Here is a 19779-nt window from a genome sequence, read left to right as displayed (position 1 = left end):
GCTGTTTCCTTGGTGCTCTCGGCGTGCCGAGGAGCGAGTCCTGCCTGTCCCCTCCTTTCAGGATGCCCGTAGCTGGCACATGGGGGAGGTGTGCTGGGGGTAACGCCTGTTTGGAGAGCTGGGGCATGCAGGGAAGCCCCACTGGGGTCAAGTAGGGTGTAGTCCAGGCACACCAAACCGCCTGGTCGGGGTAGGATCTCCATGCGTTTTTAGGCTTCCTGCAGCGTGCTGTGACTTCAGGGAGGGCAAGAGGAGCAGCAGTCCTTGCAGTGCCTCTAAGCGCTTGCCTTGCAGTCCCACCTCCCTCTGTGGATGAGTTTTGCTGTGGGCAGTGACAGCTTCTGGCAGCGCTGCAGCCTCAGTGTTTCCCTGCGCCTTCCTCCCAGCGCAGCTCGCCGTGCCGCCGCGGGGCAGGAGGCAGGAGGCCGTGCTTCCAGCAGCTCTGTGAGGGAGCAGGAGGCAGGGAGGGGCTGGCTGCGGGGCGCCCAGCCCGTGCTGCAGCCCTGCATTTTCTGGAGCAGAGCGTGCAGGAGCAGCGGCTGCGCTTTTGGGCACGGAGGCCTCGTCTCCAGTGCAAGCCAGGAAGACAGAGCCCTCCTCTGCTCCCTCTGGAACAAAACCAGGGGATGACTAATGCACTCATTGTAAATACAACTTATCCTATCAGTGACTAATGAAGGCTTTTTTTTTCCCTCCCCCACCCCCTTCTGTCTCACTAAAATAAAAGCCGTTGCTCAGAGCAAGGCTGCTGATGGCATCTCTTTGCTCTTGTTTCATTTCACTCGTAGCGGTGCCCCTTTTCCTTATGCGAAATGTAATTCCAGATGGTCATTTGTGCATTTGTTTTGTTAGGGTCACAGCACACTTGGAGAGGTCTTCTCTTCCATATGGTGGTGTTTCCTTCTCAGACTGGAACCTGAGTCGTTGCTGCAGATCCAGGTGCTGTAGGAGAACCAAACCTCCCTCTACCTTGTTTCGTTGAATATTGAGTTAGGTGAAACTTCTGTCAGCATGCTGGCAGTCCTGCGTGTTGGGCCGTGCTTAGGATGCCTTCTCCTGGCGGTGTGTCTGGTCCTAGGAGAAGGAGCATCCCTCTTAGGCCTTCTTTGTCCTGGTGCTACCAATAGCCAGCCTCCAGCCCACAGGTGAGGAAGCACTTAGGCTTGCTAAATGCTCTTGGAGAAAGCTTACTGCTTCTGGTGCTGTGCTGCCTGTCCCTCCCAAAGCAGGCAGTATGGTCACAAGCCACCCAGAAGAACCTGAAACAATATTCACCGAGACGTGTGTGGAGATAGTCCTGAGTTGGTAAGGGTGCGATCAAGAAACAGGCCTTGCAATTCAATAGGAAGCCGAGCTCTGGATGGAAATGGTGTATCAAACTGGGAATTGGTAGCAGAAGTTCTCCAGGCCCTGCTCTGTGAACTGTTTCCATGGTCCCAAAGGTTAATCATGGGCTGAGACAGATCTGTGGCAGACCTGAGCAGGACTGCTCTTGAGCGCTGTCTTGGATCTGGCAAGCGGATTCCCTAAAAGCCTGTCTGAGCTTGTCACATTGACCTTTACTGAAAAGAAATCTAGAATACTGCTTGCAAGCCTGGTCTGCTTGTTCTGCCCCTCAAATGTTGCTGTTTTCAAGGCAGCAAGGGCAGAAGGGTGCTGTCCTTCCAGCTCTGCCTTGTGGAACCTGCTGAAGGGAGCGAAGCAGAGCAGTGCTTGGGCCCTGCGTCCTCCTTGGGGGATGCCAAGTGCATCGTCCTCCTTCCCTCTCTGTGCAAACCCACCTCTGTCTTATTCACCTGCCATTTCTGTGGCTGCTGGAGCAGTAGTTCACGTGTCATCGTGATGCTGCAAAAGGGAATTTTCAATAAATTCTTTTTTTTAATTTATTTATTTGTCCAGTCCGTTGGCAGGAGCGTGCCTCATTGTGTCCCCTGCTCTGCACCCCCCGTCCTGCCCTTCTCCCCAGCCACGCGGTGCCCCGGTCGCTGCCATCACGTTCCCTGCTGTCCTGCTGTGACCCCAGCTCTCCACCCCGCTCTCCCCCCTGGATGTCCAGCTCGGAGCTGCCCTTGGCTGCTGCTCCCCTGGCAGGGCTCTGCTGGCTCCTGCTCCGCTTGCCCTCACGAGCCCGCTGGGTGCCCGCCGCAGTGCATAGCCCCGTGTCATGTGTCCGCAGCGCTTCTGTGGCCACCGGTGGCTCTCAGCTGTCTTTTGGGTGCCTTCTGAATTGAGAGGTGTGTGCAGTTACTTGCTGACTTTATTACCAAGAGCTGAAGTGTGCATTTTCTTCTGTAGGCCTTTTCCATTAGTTATATCTGCTTCGAAATGATGCTGATTTAGGAAGAACGCCCATCAGTCACAGTGCGAAGTAGGAAAGTCCCCAAGCAGGTAGAGATGGGAGGAGCGTGAGAGGGAAATGGACCTCAGAGGCACGAGACCTGCACTGGAATTAGACGTGAAATCAAGCTCTGGTCCCAAAAGGGAAACATTCACCACCTCTGTTAGCATAAGCTGCTGGTAGCAGAACAGCATCAGCCCCCCAGGACAACGCAGCCGTGCTGCGGGCGCTGCAACCCAGCGGCTTTCTCCCGGAGCCCCTCTGGCTTTGTTCCTGTGTTCCCAGGCAGTTCGATGAGCACTCCCTTGCCCCAGCTCCCAGCATTTGGCAAAAGTGATGCCAAAATGCTTCAAATACGACAACTGGTGATCGATTGCCTGAGCAGGACCAGAGCCAGTTGATGGAAATCTGCCTCCAACCCAGATGTATGAGCGCGGGGGCGTGTGACGTGCGCTCAGTGCTCAGCAGCCAGATGCTCGGGGAAGTTAAGCAGAGATTACACTGCAGCAGTGGTGGATTGACCAAGTTGACCCATCGAGGGAAATAAAGACGTTTTTCCAGGTCTCTGAGGCCAGTGGTTGAGCTGTCCCTTGCTGCGTTTCCACGTGCTGTTTTGGAGCGCAGCAGAACCGGGAGTTTTTGCCCTCTGGCTCTGCATAGCTCACTGAGTCCCTGGGCCACATCTCAGGGCAGGGATTTGCTGTGCTTGGGAGTTTGCTGGAGCTGGGCAGGAGACAGACCTTGTAAGGCAGGGCATCTTTGTGTTGGCTTTCCAGGAGACTTCAGAGGCCTCCGTTTCTTGGTGGGAGCTACGTTGACCTGAACACTGCAGAAATGTTCCTCTCTTTGCATTTTAGTATTATGGTACATGGGATCAGGTGTGTTTGATCCCCTGTTTCCTTAGGGAAGCCTGCTCTCAAACCATTCGAGCAATGCTGCCTGTCCAAGGTGCTGTGGGAGGAGCGTACAAGTGGTATCGAGCTGTTGACTTTCCCTCATAGCGCTGCTGCCTCGCCTTGCCCTGTTGATATTCCTTGATCCTGAACATAGCAGTGACCCTGCCTGGCGTGTCCGTGTGTCCGGCGGGATTTGCTGTCACCGCTCGGGTGGCTGAGCCAGGTGCCCTGAGCAGCACCTCGCCTTCTGCCTCGGGCGGCTCTTTGGGCGTGCTCCATGCCTTTAGACGTGTGTGGCAGCGCGCTGCGATCCGTCCGCGTATCTCGTGTCCTAAAACGTGTAACCAAGGAAGCTTTGCACTCGCATCTGAAGTGGTGATGGTTTTTGTTTGTTTGTTTTGTTTTGTTTTTTTGAGGTAGGGTGTAAGGTAAATATTCAAACCCAGAAAAGCCCTACAGAAATCGATGCGTTAGGCGAAGGAGAAGCTGCTGGCTTGTTTCTTTGCATTCCCCCAAATACTTCTGATACAGCCTGGAAGAGTTAGAGGTGTCTCAGGCGGTTATAACCGAGTGTGAGCACAGCCATATGTTACACAGGTCCCCTGTGGTTTGTCACTTCGTGACCAGATGAATTAAGGGGCGAGGGAAGTTTTTCAGACCTGGGTGGTGTCAAAGGCAAACTTTACAAATTGGTGTGCCACACCGTTAGCTTGAAACCCAGCGTTGTGGCCTGACCCTCTCTTTTTGCCGTCACTCTCAGCACAGCCAGCTTCTGCTGCAGTCCTCAGCGCCCAGCGGTGTGCTGCTGTTGCAGACCCAGCAAACAAAACCTTCCTGGGCTTTCAGGGTTCCTTTCCTTTTCCCTCCCCTGTTCCTCCTGGTGTGTTTGTACACCGGTGAAACTGGGGGAAGGCAATCTGTGGCATATTCAGTGGGTGAGGACAGTTAACTTTTAATAGCTTTCCCATGGTGACTGCAGTATGCACTTATTTAATACCCTCTGTTCTCAAAACACCAAGTGACTTTACAGCGGGACGTACAGCTGTGGGGCCTCAGCATTTCACCACTTAAGGCTTGCTTTTGTGTTGCAGGGATGTAAGTAGCTGCACTGGCAGTTTCAAACCCGTTCCCTGTCCTTGGTGCGTCTGTAGTGGAAATTTGCTCTTAATTCTCATGCATTTTCTGCTCTGGGGTAGTTCGCAGGCTTGCTGCTGCCCTCTTTCTGAAGCCCATCGCTGAGGCAGGGCAGCCCTGATGTGCTCCATCAGAGCTCGTTCCTCGGGTGGTGCAAGTGGGCAGCCAGTGCTGCAAACAAAGCAGTGTCAGCGCAGGGATGGGCAGCAGCTTCGTGCACAGAGCCTTCATCACTGTAATTTTACTTTGCTTTCACGTTTTTGCAGCCTTTTCCTCTTCTAAAAGGGAGCTTTATGGTGCGTCCCCACCTGCCACAGACCCCAGCCCTTGAGGGGGACATCTGCCAGCAGGCAAAAGGACGAGGAGAGGTCTCTGGTACCACGAAGGGAGCCAGGAGCCCTCCTGCTGTGAGCCCCTCTCCTGCTCATGCACCCACACAGCGATTGCAGCGCTCAGGGTGGGCTCCGTGCCCGCCGGGGGCTGAGCAGCAGGGATGCTGTGGGCTTAAGGCTTGGTGTGCGGCACCCATCGCCGGCTGGCAGCGGCGCTTATCTAGGCCAGCAGGGATGCAGGGAGCGAGTGACTCATTCAAGGATTCATGCGCGCTCTCCCCCTCGCCTCCCCCCGGCACAGCTGTGGCTTGGTCATCAGCCATTTGGGAACTAGCAGCTTTATTTGGTTGCTGTTTGCAGTGGGCAGTTTCTGTTAAGGCTGTTAATTTTATCAGCTGCCTTCGAAGCTCAGCTGCCTTCAGGGTAGACTTAAAATTGTCTTTTCTGCCTCTTTTTTGCCTTTTCTGCCCTCCCTGCTCCCAGGGCTGCCACCCAAGCAGCTGATCTGGCACTGCACTCGGCTGAGGAGGTGAGAACAAGCAGATGGGCTGGAGGCAGAAACTTCCTAAGCTGATCAGCCAACACCACGGACGCTGCTCTGGATGTTGGCTGCTGCTTGGAGGCTGAATTTCCCTCTGTGGGCACCTCCTCGGCCGTGGTGATGGGCAGCTCGGATGGCTTTGCCCCAGCTGAACCGAGAGAAACACATCTCCTGGCGTGGTGGAAGATGAGTGTGGGGGCAGCGAGCAGTGCAGGAACTCCTTGAAATAGTGGTTAAAAAGGACAACTGATGGCCCTCTGTGACAGCAGTTGTGCCCTCGGCAGAGGCTGCCAGGCTCGCTCTCTGTGGAGCTGTGGGTGACGCGGTCAGCGGGGCCGGGGCAGGAGGAAGGCCTCCCCAGGCAGGCACCGGGCTGCCCTCCGCTCCCCTTTGCCGAGGCTGGCAAATCTCATCTGAGCCGGGCTTTCTCTTCCCATGTAATCCTGTTTTCCGTGCGCTGCTCTCTCCTTCCCCTGCTCTGTTCTTTCTCTCCTGGCTTTGGCGTCCCTTTAGACACCTCCTGAGTCCTCCTCGTTGCCTCCCGCCCATGTTCCTGGCTCGGCGTGCCCTTAATGTTTGCCTTCCAGAGGCACATCTCCTGCTGGTATTTACTAGCGCCCCGAGGACACGCTTTCTAGGCCTCCCTGCCCTTCGGCGGCTGTCTTGTCGGATCGTGCTCATCAGATGTAAGCAGCTCAGGGGATGCTCTGTGCTGGGGCTGCAGCGCTCCCTGGGCACGGCACGCAGCACTCAGGCTGCTCTGCTGCCTGCTGCCGGGCCCCAGCAGCCAGGGACGCTGCCTGGAGAGGGGACCAAGAGGGGAGAGGCTGAAGGAGGGGGACGGTGGTGTTGGTGATGAGATGGGCAGGGTCCCGAGCCTCGTCTGCTCAGGTGCAGGTGGCAAAAAGGGAGCACGAGGAGCTGCTTTCACCTTGCTGCTCGCTGGAAGCGGTGGCTGCTGGGGAGCCTCTTGTAATAGGGGTGCTGCGGGCTGGGTCCTGGCCTCCTGCAGCACCTGTGGGGCTGTGGAAGGCTGCTTGGGCTCTGCTGGTGGGAGAGCTGAGGCTGTCTGGTGGGCAGTGTGGGAGCAGCTTGCTTTCTGCTACTCCTCATTCGTGTGTTCTGGAGAAAAAGGAGGATTTAGCCTTCAGACGTGTTGGCTCAGCTTTGTCCCTAGCGCCACCCCCAAAATGAAAACTCAGCCTCAGGAGAGGAAGTAGCTGTGTAGTACTGATGTTAGCACTTGGGTAATTGATTCACAGCATTGTCTTTTTTCCTCCTGACTCCGCCTTCCTTTTCCCCTCTCTTTTTTTGGTTGAGATAGGCAGCAACATAAGATCTGTGTGCTTTGGGATCCCACGAGAGCTGTGGCCCCATCCCCAAGACCTCAGTCAGCCCGTGCTGCTGGGCAATGTGCGGGGTGGACTTCATCAGCGGGGACAGCTCTTCATGGGCTGCTGTCTGTCTGTCAGTCGCAGAATTTATCCGTCCCTTGAGGTTTGGCCAGTGTCAGTCGTCTTGGTGTGGTGCGGTGGGATTGGGTGCCAGAACGTACCACGTAACTGAGATCCTAACGACAGCAGAGGACTTTTTGGGGAAGAAGCTGCAGGAGGCCGTACAATTAGTATTACAGTAAAGTCACAGCGTTAAATGCCCCCAGACAAACAAGATCCGAATCTTCTAGCCAGAAGTATTAAACATTCATCACAGCAAGAAATTAACTTAGCCAGGCAATACATCAGAAGCGGAGCACAGCAGCTGCTTTTTTGGAGAAGAGGTGCGTCAAGAGCCTCTTTCCCTGGAAATGTGCAAGCAGGCACGGTGACGCGCAGCGTGATGCCTTCCAGCCCGCTCCGTGCCATGCCAGGGCCCTCTTGCCCAGCACGAAGCAGCCTTGGTTGGGCGGCAGTTCCACCCAAACAGGGTAAATGTTGGGCTTTATTTAATTATTTGCACTTCTGCCGAGCACCGGGCCTCGTAACAACGCTTGGCTAGGTCCTAGTATGGCAGTGAGGTGGGGTTTGGTGCTTCCCGGGGGGAGAGGGGGTGAGGTATTGCAGCAGTGGTAACGCTGCTCCTGTCACTTCGTGCTCTGAGAAATGGCTCCAAATCCATGAGATGTGAGCTGCCTTGGTTCTGTCCTCATCTCTCTTTCTGCAGAAGGGTGAAAAATCTGGTAGCGAGGGCCTGCAGTTCCAAAGATCTGAGCTTGTTCACGGATTTGTCGCTGACGTGGGGACGTGGGCTCTGGCTTCAGTACCTCTGCTTTGGTTTCCTCCATCCCTTTAAAGACGGGAAAAACCCTTGTGCTGCGGGGCTTGTCGGGCTGCGTGGTAAATGGTACGTGCCTGGAGGTTCCCTGACCAGAAGTGGCTGGTCTCCTATGGGAACTTCTTGTCCGCTTGTTTCCCAAGATGACTTTTCCCCCATGTAAATATCTGTCTTCCAGATCTTCATCGAAACTTCAATTTCCCAAAATCTCTGCTTGTGGTCTGTAGGCCTAGGGACAATGGGAGAGTGCTGCAAAGGGCAGCTAAGGAAAACATTGCCTGGTGCTGTGTGAGCCGAGAGGCTGCTGCGTGTGTTCGGCTCCCCAGCTCCTTGCAGAAAGTGCACGGGACTCCTCGAATGCATCATCTGTTCAGCGCACAAAGCAGTTTTCCTTTCTCAAACCCTGCAGAAAACTCTGTTGGGTTGCCGTTGGCTTAACCACGTGCTGTACAGCCGGCCTGCCCGCTCTCAGGCAGTGCCTCCCCAGCTTTCTGACCAAAAACGTAGCTCGGCGTGTGCAAGTTGGTGGTGCAGCTGCAGCCTCCTGCCTCCTTGGGCCTCAAGCCCCCGTCTCTGCCTCCTGCTGGGCACGGGGCCGTGACATGGGGACAAATGGCCCCAGACCCTTTGCCCGGAGGAGCCGTGGTGGGACATCAGCCGTGGTTTGTGCTGCATCATTTCAGGGGGCTCTCCAGCTTCCAGCCGGGTAGGAGAAACCACCCCAGCACTTGTGGAGGAGCAGAGCACGTTCCTCCCCTCTGTCCTACCTTTAATACTGGATTTTATCTCCTACTACCAAGAGAGAGCATCTGGGGGGTAGGGAGTGTGAGGGCCAAGTTCTGCTCTTGCTCTCAGCGAAGCTGCTGGGGAGCTGGGCACATGAAACAAAAACTACACCAGCTCCCCTCCCCCATGCACTGGAGTGTTTCTTGGCTCTGCACCCAAACTAGCGGCTGAGCACGTGATTTACTTGCAAAATGCAGCTTAAGAAGCTGGTGCCATTGCGGGTGGGGACCTGGGGTGGGAGAGCTCGACCGGGGCTGCCCTGTGTGCAGCTGGCTCTGGGGGCTGGGAGGGGACGGCTGCCCCATGGGTTAGGGGAAGCTGGGGGTGCCCGGAGATGTGGGGCTGGGGGAACGCGTGCTGCAGGATGTGGGGCTGCAGAGGAAAGCGCGAGCTGCAGGAGGCAAAGCGCGGGGGAACGGCTGAACCGCAGCCCCACGGCACGCTGCGAGGGGCGGGGGGAAAGGGATGGGTCTGGGGCAGCGCTGGGGGGCAGCCTGTGGAGGGGGGCACATTACGACAGCTGGGCTAGACACACTCTGAGCCCAAGGATGTGGGATGGCCTTGGGGGATATGGGGTCGGAGGTGACCATGCACTCATTTTTGCTCTGTTGGTGCAAGGGGGAAATTGTTTGCCTGGCCGTGGAGCTCAGCATCTTCTGGGCTGAAAACTCCATTTCTTTTGCTAGTTGCATTCAGGCTGTGGCAGATGGAAGGAGATGAGAGAATTCCTGCCCTTTGCTGAGCTTTTACCTGCCTGGCTGTGCCTGTGGGCTCTGACCTCAGGCCCAGCAGGACAGGAGGAAGGTGGCTGTGTGTTGGAGGCACGCTGCTGCAGGGAGGTGCTGGGATGTGCTGCTGCAGGATGGCTCCCGGAGCACCCCGCTGCAGGGCAGGCCTTCCTCCCATCTCATCCTGGAGGACGAGGCAGGAGGAAGCAAGGAGGCGTCTCTCTGCAAGGAGACGTCTTGCAGAAGCACGAAGTGGCTCTTGGGCCAGTGCAGGTGGAGGTGGAATGGTAAGGGCAGGTTGGTGGTAGGACTCCTGGGCACAGCAGCGGGCTGGGGTACTGACCTCTGCGGCCAGAGCTGGTAACTCGGCACAGGACGGTAACCTCAGCAGTGAACTGCTGGGAACCAAAATCCTGCTCGGAGTGCCGCAGCAAGCTCAGGAACAGCTCCGTTGCCCAGGTTGTGTTGTTCTGAGTCAGTCTCAGAGCTATACCTACAGTGGATCACTCGGCTGCTTGCCCCTTCCCTTTCTATATGTTGGTGCACACGAGTAGGTTCAGCCTTCACGTTGCTTGGCAGTGCTGGTGTTGGTGGCACCATGGGATCTGCTGCAGGCAGCAACTTCAGCTGAGTGATGGGAGTTAGAGCACGCCAAGGGGGCTCGCTCTGTTGATGCCATTTTCAAGTTCTCCAGGGTAGCCCATTTAGAGGTGCCCGTGGGTGGTGTCAGACACAGGTCCCCTCTGCCTCCCTGGAGCCGGAGGGCTGCTGGCAGCTGTTTGTGGTGCCGTGGCATGCGGTGGGTGCTGCTGAACCACAAACGCCCCAGAAGCACTCAGAAACCCTTGGCCAGAGCATGTGTGAAGGATCACCTGGTAAAATCGCTGGAGGAGACAAACAATACAGATCAGACCCGTGAGGGAGAGGCAGTGCAATTGCAGTTTGGCTTGATCTGCGCCTTGGTAGGCAGGGGTGGCACGGCAGGCCTGCCCCCCGAGGTGCCACCTCAGCAGCAGTGGCTGGGGCGACTCGCCTGTAGGCGCGGCGCTGAGTCAGGGACGGGGCCGCCTGCGACTCGTGAAGTTCCTGGAAAGTTGCTGTGTGTGTGTGTGACCGAGCTCCCCACTTCCTCCTGCTGCACGCCCCGGGCTGCTCTGCCTTTGCTCTGTGAGGCAGACAGGAGCCCATGCCCGGGGAGCGTTCCTCTGAGAAGCAGAGGACGGGAACTCCTCTGCCCACCCGTCCGCCTGCTGCATAACCCCGAGGTTATCCCTGTGTCGGATGGGCTGTGTTGATCAACGGCAAAACGTGCGTGTGAAAAGGAAAGGAAACCTTGAAGGACAGCAAGCAGAGACATTGCAATGACAAGGATGGAGATTGTCTTTTTTGATTAAAGATCCATCTATTTTTAATATGTTTAATTTTTTTCCTTTTGCCACTGTTGTACCTATGCTCCTATCTGCCTTCAGTCAAATTCTTTGCTAAGTACAATGTAAAGGAATGCAGGAGAAGAGGCTGAGGTTACCTGGGCGCTCCTCAGGGCACTGGTCAGGGATGCCCACGATGACTTAAACCATCGCGTCTTCTGCTGTGTGCTGTGGGTAACCTGATTGCTGTGTTCTTTGAGCAAAAAGAAGTGGTAGCACGTCCAAGTTCATGCCATTTGTTCCTTCCATTTCTTGCTTTGTTTTCCCAGAACAGCAGTACCGGGGGGTTTCCAGTTGCTGCTGTGTGGAGAAGCAGTGTTAGTGTTTGCTCTCTGCTTCTTTCGCGGCTCTTGCAGGGCTGCCGCAGCACGGGGCTTCCCGGTGGGAGCGGGGAGGTGCTGGGTGCCCATGCCCTTGGGATGTGGTGCTGCCGGGGTCCTCCTGCACTGGGGGGGGTAAAAACTGCCCTTGGATTTCAGTAGTGTTGTCTGGAAGGAGGGCAGTGCGCTGCCATGGGTTTATTCCTGAGAGCTGGTCTGTGAGCTGGGATCCCAGCAGTACCATGGAAATGGAGCAGTCCTGAGCTGCAGAGAGCTGGAGGGAGGGCGAGTGTTTGGGAAGGGCTGTTCCGTGCTTGCTTTCCTTATATTTTTCTTTAGGCAGCTGCTGCTAGCAATTGTCAGAAAGAATACACCGAGTGTACACAGGCCTCTGGTCATTCTTAGGGGCTGGTATCATCTGCTTCCTTCTCACGGCTCTTTCAGAAGGGCGGATGGAGGTGCCTGGAGACCTGCTGGTATTTGGGTTTGGGCAGGCGGTGCTGCACGGCTCGCTGCCTCCTGCCTGCCTGACCCCGCTGCTGAGCCCTCAGCGGTGCTGGGGGAAGGCAGAGGCTGGGCTCAGCCTGTGGCCTGAGCTCCGGGAACAGGGAGCTCGCTCCTTCTGCTGGGAATGTCTTGGGAAGCACGACCTTAGCCAAGCACACGGAAGCGTGAAGCAACCTGAGGGCTCAGGCTGGTCTCGTGCTACACAAAGCATCTGATGCAAATTTGATTTCTGTCTTGAAGCGACTTGCAAGATACCACAGCAGCTGGCACCAATTGACTCTCCCGGAATTGGCATGATGACAGCAATCAAACGGGATTTATTGTCTTGGGTTTGATTCCTCTTCCGGCCTCTTCCCCTTCTGAGAAATGCACCCCGGAGCGCGTTCCCGCAGGAATGCTGTCTGCAGGCCTCCCTCGGCTGCAGGGGGACAGCGAGGTCCTGGTGCGGGGTGAGGGCAGGTGGGCTGTGTTCCCGAGCAGCCCACGCAACGGGGGCCGGTTGGGAGCAGCAAGGTTACCTCCTGGCAAAGAGAGAGGCAGGGGTTTTCTTCCTAGCACAGTTTTTCATTAAATACAGAAGATCTAAGTGTGAGTTTTCTTCTTTTTCCTGTGCTTGGGGAAGAATCTGCCCTCCCATTGGGGTGCCTAAACTTTTAGATAGCTTGAGAAACCGCCTTTGCTTTCTTTCTTTTTCTCTTTTGAGGCAGGTGTGCTAAATAAAGGGTAAGCTTTAGCCACATGACCTCGGTGTAGTTGTTGTTGGGTAAAGTGAGCAAATAAATAGAGCAGTGGGTGTGCTCCTCGGCATCTGGGGCCATCGCCGAGCAGTGCTGGTTGTGGTGCTGGTTGAAGAAATGATGGTAGAGTTCACTTTTTCCACCATGTTTTCGGGTAGGTGTGAAATTGTTTTCTCTGATAACATGGTGTTTGGCTTTATTTCTGTAACTGTTTTGTCCGCTCTTTCAAGTACTTCTCAATGCTGTCTTTTGCTTGCCAGGAGCAGGAGCGACCTGAAACAGGCACAGTTTTGCTGATGTGTGCTCCTGGAGCAAACCAGGCTGCTCCAGGACAGGAGGGGTGAACGAAAGGCAGGGCTCCTAAAACTCTTTGCTCACAGCTCCTTTGGGGAGCTTGCAGCAGGAGGCTGGCTGGGTGCTGTGTTTGTATCGCAGCCGAAACACATCCATCCATCCATCCATCCATCCATCCATCCATCCATCCATCCATCCATCCCCCTCTGCAGCTCTGGGGAGCGTCAGGGCATCAGAGCTTCACCCAGTGATGCTGGGACCTGTGCTAGCAGCATGTGCAGGGTGGCAGCGTCAGCACCAGCCACCTCGCTGCCTTCCCCAGCTCACATTCAGCCCAAATCCTGCTTGCCTGGGACTTGTATCGCTCCTGGCTTGGTTGCAGGTGGCTTTTTCTGGACCCAGCCTTCTGTAAGTGCCTCGCAGCTCCATGCAGGCGCGTTTCCCTCTGCTTCCCCTGCAGCCCCCCCCCCGCTTCCTAACAGGCTGCTGAAGCGCGGTGACCTTTTTCTTCATCTTTTTTCTGGTGGTGTTATATAAATGTTCTCACTTGACAGCTCTAGGCTGCGGCAATTTGTAGGTGTCCTGTGCCCCGTCTGTGTGGCTGAAAATGTTCTTCCCCAGGCCTCTGCTACCCTTGGAGGAGAAGGAACTGGTGAGGAGTAAACGTGCCGAGCAGCAGGGCTTGTAGACAGATGCTAGAGCAGAAAATTGAGAACTGATTGCCTCGAGTAGAATGGAGCCCAGAAGCTGGGGTTTTTCGTTCTCCACCCATCTCTGCCACAGCATCTTCGTGGTAACAGACCGAGGTGGCCAGACACTGAAAGGATTTTCTTACAGAAGAGTCAGAAACGCTCTTTTGTTTCACAACCAGTCATGCTCCCCGCCCTGCTGGAGATCCTCAGTTTGTTGTGAGGGAAAGCCACCTGCCTTTTGCTTTCCATTTCTGTTTGGGGCACCTCTGTTTTACATCACTTCCTATTTTCCTGCTGAAGTCTGACGCATTTATACTATACGGGCTGAATTACCGGGATTTGGGTTTGGTGTCTCCTGCTCTCGGGCTGGGTTTTGGATTTCCCCAGCTCTGTTAGTGATGGTTACAGCCGGGACGTGGGCTGAGCACCGCCACTGCTGCCCAGCTGCTGCGTGGGGGCCGCGCAGCTGCAGGGGCTGCGTGCTCACATCACAAGGTGCGGTTTCACTTTTGCAGGTCCTTCACTTGGACCAAGGCTGCAGACAATATTCGTGTTCGCTGTTCAAGCAAACCCCAGACAGGTCGGAACCCAAACCTCAGAAATCCCGGTTCTCTGAGCAGCTCGTTTCTTATCAGGTGTCTTCTGAGGAACTGTGGTGTTACTGGAATGGGGCTGGAGTAACGGTGCACATAGGAGAGCAGTGTTTGCAGAGCAATGAAGTGAGATACTCGGCTACATGTAGTTCCAGCTGTTGGACACAAATGCAGAAATCTTACCCCTACAAAGGCCTGATAACCGGGCATAAACATTCGCACCTTAGTTTGCGTGTCCAACGTGGGACACATTGGTGCATGCTGCTTTTAAGCACCATCTCCTGAAGCATTTATGTTTTAAATTTTGCTACAAGATAGCCTGCATAAACTGCGCTCCTCTGTGCAGGTGGATAGTCACTGGTTCAGATGCAGATAGAAGGGCTGTCCAAACAGCAGGAGCCTCTTTTTTGGCTGGAAAGCATGAAATGAATATTAGATGAGTGCTTGTAATATCCTGTACTTAAGTTTTAAGCATCAGCTATTGTTCAGGGCTAGACGGCTCTGGAGCTTAGCAGGAAAAGAGCCTAATGAAATCCAATATTTGGAAACAGGAGATGGGTGAATTCAGACTTGGAACGGCAGCGCAGAGTTTTGACAGGAAGGGTAACTAACGCTTGGAGTAACTCCTGTGGATATATGGCCTTTTTTTTTTTACCACTTGAAGTCTTGGTTCTGTTTTCTAAAGGATGTTTTAGGCAAGGTGTGGAGGTTGCTGGTGGAAGTTGTGTGGTTGGTGAGAAGCAGGAGCTGGGCCTGATGCCCCAGGCAGGGGATCCTGCGGTGGCTCGGGGTGTGCCGCTGCGCTCACCTGCTTCCACCTTCGCTCCGCAGGTGGCTTGCAGAAATCATCTTGGTCTTTTGGGGAGAGGGAGGAGAAATGGCTAGCTTTGCAAGCTCTTGATGAGGCAGGGATCTGAACCTGCATCTTCTCCTCATCCTTCTCCTAATGCAGTCAAGGAGAGCTGTGGTTCTGCAGAATGTGTCCTCGAGCCCAACCTTCGGCTCTACTGGGCTGGCAGTTTTTTCTGTTTCCTATTGTGAATAACAGCTGTCAGAGCAGAGAGAGAGAGAAGAAAGACTCCAACTCTTGCTTATTGCTCAAGTACGTAGGTACCGGGTTGCTTGCCCCAAGCACTGCCTTGACTCTGCCACTGATGCTGGGAAGGGGAGCGCAGTGCCCGTGCTGCCCCGAAGGCTCCGCAGGGGATGCAGGGGCTCTCCTGGGCCATGGGGGCTGTTGGGCAGGTCCCGAGCTGGGCCGTGATGCGGCGCTGCCTGGGAGGGGTGATGCTGCAGGCAGGCGAGGAGCCCAGCCCAGGCTGACCTTTCGCTGCGGGGCTGGCGCTGCTGCGCTGGTGCTGCCGGGCTGGCGCGGCCGCGCGCCGGGGAGCGTGCTTGCTCTCCACGAGCTGTGCTTGAGTTGGCCTGTTTTGTTGCCCTGGAGACAGAGCAGTGTGGTATGCTTTCCCCCGACCAGAAATAGTTTCCTGTACCTTGTGACCGGGGCGCTGTACTCCTCTGCTGGTGCGCGGCCAGGCCGTGCGGTGCTGGAGGGCCGGGGAGCGGGGTGCTGACCTCCTGTCACAAGTTGTGCCGCGCCTGCTGCCCGTGATCGCTGCCGGCCCTGCCCGCTCCCCTCCCTCTGCAAGCGGGTGTAGGGTTGCAGGGGAGCAATTGCTCTTGATTTACATCTCCCGTGGCATTTTGATGGTTATGTCATTTTGTTTGAGCCTCGCTCCGTCAGCTGTCCGTCCTGGCTGTCAGGGCTCGGTGGCTGAGGAGCACGTGATGAGGCCTTACCTCTCCTTCCCCCTTTGCTCAGCTGTTTTTGCCGTCTGCTTCCCCGTGTCCTTGTGCTCGGGAACAGATTCCCTGCGAGTGTAACTGTGCACGAAGGCAACGTGATCTGGGTGGGCGAAGGATCCCCTCCTGTAGGGCTTCCAAGTGGAGCTGGGAGGGTAAGCGGGGAATGTGCGAGTCCCGGGCGTGCGCGCGGGTTCCAAATACCTCGTCTGAAACCAGGGTCCTGCTGCGAGAGCGTGGCCTGGCTGCGGGGTGCTAGCGCAGGCTGCTGCCTTGCAGCTGATCTGCAAAACTTGGGTTGTGAGGTGCTGCTGAAAGGGGAGCCAGGGCCCCCGGCAATGCAGGCGAGGAAGCGCTGGCTCCCCGGGCCCTGGTGCACTGCGTGGATCCTCTCCAGGCTCCTGCCGCCAGCTGCTTTGCTGGAGTGGTTCTGGCACGGAGCTGTAAAATATATGCAACAACAACAATAATTTCCAGAACTGAGAAGGAAGGAGAGATGAAAGGAGTAATTTACCTTCCCCCTCCCTGAACAGCAGCAGATGAGGATGTAAGCACATCTCAGCCCATATAAAATATTAATTGGGACATTTTCTACAGTTCAGCAGTGGGAAAGAAGACAGAAATCCTGCAGTGCCCTGAGCTGCTATTCCCAGCTCGGGAGAGGTGTTCTGAGCTGCGGTCTGCTGTGGTCTGTCTCTTCTGCTCGTGGGGAAGAGAACGGTTACACAAAGCTGCTCTGTGCAGAGGGAAGGGAAGACTACGCAGAGACCGTGGAGCTGTGCAGGCTGTGCTCAGGCAGGGCAGTGTTGATGTGGGTCTCCAGTGGGGTTCGTGTAAATCAGAGGATGCTGCACTTCTACCAGGGATCTGCCAAGCAGCCAAGGCCCTGCTTACTCCTGGGGAAAAACTTGGGTGGCCCAGGGGATGCAGAGGTGTGTTTTCAACCCTATGTGCTGAAGATCTGCTGGAGGAGAAGCATCAAGATCTGGCAGCCTACTTGGCTGTTCTCTTTATCTGGTTGGGCTGGGAGGGAGGGCAGTCCTCTTCTCTTGCCTCTTTCTCCACATCTGCATCCCCAGGGGTTAAGAGTTCAGCAGCTTCTGGGGCTGCCCCAAACATTTGCCTCCCTCAGCTCCTCTCAGTGAAACTGTGCTTTAATGGAGTACAAATCTCCTGTCTGAGCCTCAGCAGCCAACAGGCCTCTGCTTTTTGGCTGAGATGGGCAGAGTTGCCCTAGCTCCCTCTCCTTTCCTTGCCCTCATGCATATTACATTTCTAAGCAGGAGAAACTATTTTCTGCTCTCCTTGATGTGTTTGTCATTAATCCAGCTGACTGTCCTGCTTAAACTGATACTGCCTTTGGGCTGGAATGGGCATGTTTAGCATTTGGGCAGGGCTTCTCGCCTGGAGGTCTGGAAGTGCTGGGTCAGCATTTCCCCAGCGCCGCGGGCCATGGGTGCTGCAGCACGGTTACCTTTACGGCTCGGTGGAGCTGGCAGCGGTCCCTGCATCGTGTGGCGGCTGTGCCTGAGCAGTAGCTGTGTATTTCTCCCTCCTGCTCTGCCTTTCTTCCCCACTGTTTCTCTGAGGTGGCAGCAGGTCCTTTTCCATTTCATCTGGGCTATTTCTTCAGAGGCTGTTCTTCCTCTTCTCCAGCTTTGGGGAAGGGGTAAGTCTCAGAAGAGACTTCACTAGGAGCGGTGTTGTGTGTTTGTGTGCCTGATGGAAGAGTGGTGTCGTGCTGCTGCTCACTTTGAATCCACGCAGGAATATCAGTGCAGCACTAACTCTGTAGCAGGAGCAGAGGTCCTCTGCAGCCTCAAATGCAGGTGCCTGCACCACCCTTGTCTGGAAGAGGTGTGAGGTTATGGGAGACGGTTCTAGCAATTCCCGGTCTTACCTGGGCCTCTGGATGTCTGCTGGGTCACCGTGTCCCTTTCTTTGTTGAATATGAAAAAGAGTCGAGCTCAGAGTTGTGGAGCTGAACACCTTGTTTCTTACTCTTTCAGATCACCAGAAACTGGAACGTGAAGCTCGAATCTGCCGACTTCTGAAGCATCCAAATATTGGTAAGCTTCTCTGGGTTCAGAGGGTCAGGGGTGAGACAGGAGGAAAGCGTCTCGTGGAGCATGCAGTAAGGGAGCAGATGGATTCCAAATGTTCACCAGAGCTTGTCAAACATGCCTGTTGGCATCACCTCAATTTCTCGTTGACAAATTCTGCATATGACCCTGTCCTGTTCCTTTAGCATCCAGGCCCAGCAGCACACCCAAGTGTGCTGTGTGTGTGTGTCCACTTCCCATGCAGAGCTTCTCCTGCTCTATAGGTGATGCACAATGTGGTTAAAAAAATAATTAAAAAAACAAACAAACAAAAAAAAACAATCAAGGGAATAGTTTTATCTTGAAATACAAGAAGGCAAAAATAAGACACATCTTCAAGCCAAAAACACAGTTTGTACTGAACTGTAGAAAGAGGGCGTGAATTTAACATCGTTCCAAAGCACTATGGAATATTTTGCTTAAAGGTTTCTTTTAGTGATGTTTTATGGTGCTGGAAGTTACCTTGAGCAAGGTATTTGCACCATTTATCCTCCCTTTTTTAGGCTCTAGGTAAAACCTGTAGGACACTAGCAAAGGTCTAATTTAATTTCATTTTGGGGGCAAAACACTCAGATACACCAAGTTGCCACCTTCAACAAAACCAATGCTAAATATGTGGGAAACCTGTAGTGTGGTTGGATGGTCTTCCTTTTGCTTAGCTCTGTCACCATAGGTAACTTTAGGGCATCTGTGTGGTCTCCTCACTTCCAGCTTCCTAATGGTATGCTCCTATCCTCTAACGACCTGGAAGAGGAAAGTTACTTACAGCATGCCTCACGGACCGGTATCTTTAAGCTGTTCCACATGTGATGAAGAAGTAATTTCAACTAGGGTAGGACTTCACGACATGCAAACCACCTTAGCGGCAGCTTTTCAGCAGAAAGCTTGTTGGATCTGAGTGCAACTGTGGAGTTCTGGCATGAGGAGAGGAGCAGTGAGCACCTTCTACAGTAATATGTGCAGTGATTGAAGTGATGAATACACCAGCCAGTAAACTTAGTGCTTGACAGTGTTTAGAATTACAAAACTCTTGCTACTAGCTAGTTACTGAGCTTCATTTGCCCCATAAGGCTCGTTGCCCTTAGTTTAGTAGGTGATGTCACTTTATATTTTGGCCTGGACTTAACTTTCATCATCTTTACTTTTATCAGTTCTGACGTCTTTTCTTGTCAGGCCTCTCACAGATTAAATGTTGTACCCAAGAGAATAAGCACTTTTGTAAGTAAACCCAACTGGAAACAGAAACATGTCACGTTCCTCGTTAATTCTACAGCTGGTTCTTCATCTGCAGCGAGTAGTGATGTAGTGATGCTTGTCTCCTGCTGTATTGTGGTTTGGAAGAGCGTTTGGGGGAATGTCAGTGGTTCTTGCATTTTCTGCAGAGCATTTTTTGTCTTCCTAGAAAGAACAGTTCTTATTTTAAGAGAAAAGAGACGAGTCATTCTAAACTCAATGGGTGGTTGCAAATAGCAATAACAGAATTGTGTCTTCTGCCTACAACACAGAGTTGAAGTGTGTTGAAAAAGACCTCAGGAAGTTGTGTGGTCCATTCAGCAGTTCTGTGAAAAAATTTTATACCTAGCTCATTCAGGCATGTTTGCTCTTAAAACCATGTAATAATAACACAGCCTCTAGCGGCAATCTCTCAAATGTTTAATTCTTCTGTCAGACATTAGAAAAAACATACTTTGCTGCTGTCTTAGCTTGCTGTTTCTATTTCTATCCAGTGTATATGTAGAAAGTAGTTTTTCTTTAGCGTAACTATCTTTTACATATTTGAAGACTGTTATCATGTCTCTTTTTAGTCTTTTTTCTTCAGACTAAACAAACCCAGTTCTTTCATTCTGCTCTCATACGTCATGTTTTTAGACCTCTAGCTCTAGTCTTTTTTTTTCCCTTTCTCCTTTGGATTCTGTCCAGAGACTTAATATCTATCTTGAAATGGGATGCCCAAAACTGTATGTGGGAGTTTAAGGCCGTGTTAGCAATAGCTATAGGGGGATAATTGCTTCACCTGTCAGACCAAAGCTATTCTTCTTTTGGCAAGTTTTGCAGGTCATGGATGTTTAAGCATATTGTTGATGCACATTTGTTTTCCAACACATTATTGTCTCTGACTGCTTTCTGCAGAACTTCTGGCAAGCAAATCATTTTTCCATCTTGTACTTTTATAGATGAGGATTCCTATCAAAGTGGGCATTACATTTGTCCCCATTATAATATGAAAGTAAAAGAAGTGTTTTTAAAAAAAAAAAAAAAAAAACAAAACACTGTGTGG

At 53.6% G+C, this 19779-nt stretch overlaps 1 protein-coding gene across 11 annotated transcripts in view; it reads left to right on the top strand.

The window, feature by feature from the left end:
• Positions 1 to 19779, top strand: part of CAMK2G (calcium/calmodulin dependent protein kinase II gamma) — a 109588-nt gene that overhangs the window by 31146 nt on the left and 58663 nt on the right. For all 11 annotated transcript variants that reach the window (XM_082764744.1, XM_082764751.1, XM_082764753.1 and 8 more), the window contains exon 3: positions 17409 to 17468. In XM_082764744.1, the coding sequence (XP_082620870.1) occupies positions 17409 to 17468 (60 nt within the window). The remainder of the gene's footprint in view (positions 1 to 17408; positions 17469 to 19779) is intronic.

Source organism: Aythya marila (genome assembly GCF_965140915.1).
Source record: "Aythya marila genome assembly, chromosome: 7".
NCBI lineage: Eukaryota > Metazoa > Chordata > Aves > Anseriformes > Anatidae > Aythya > Aythya marila.
This window is presented reverse-complemented; position numbering and strand designations above follow the sequence as displayed.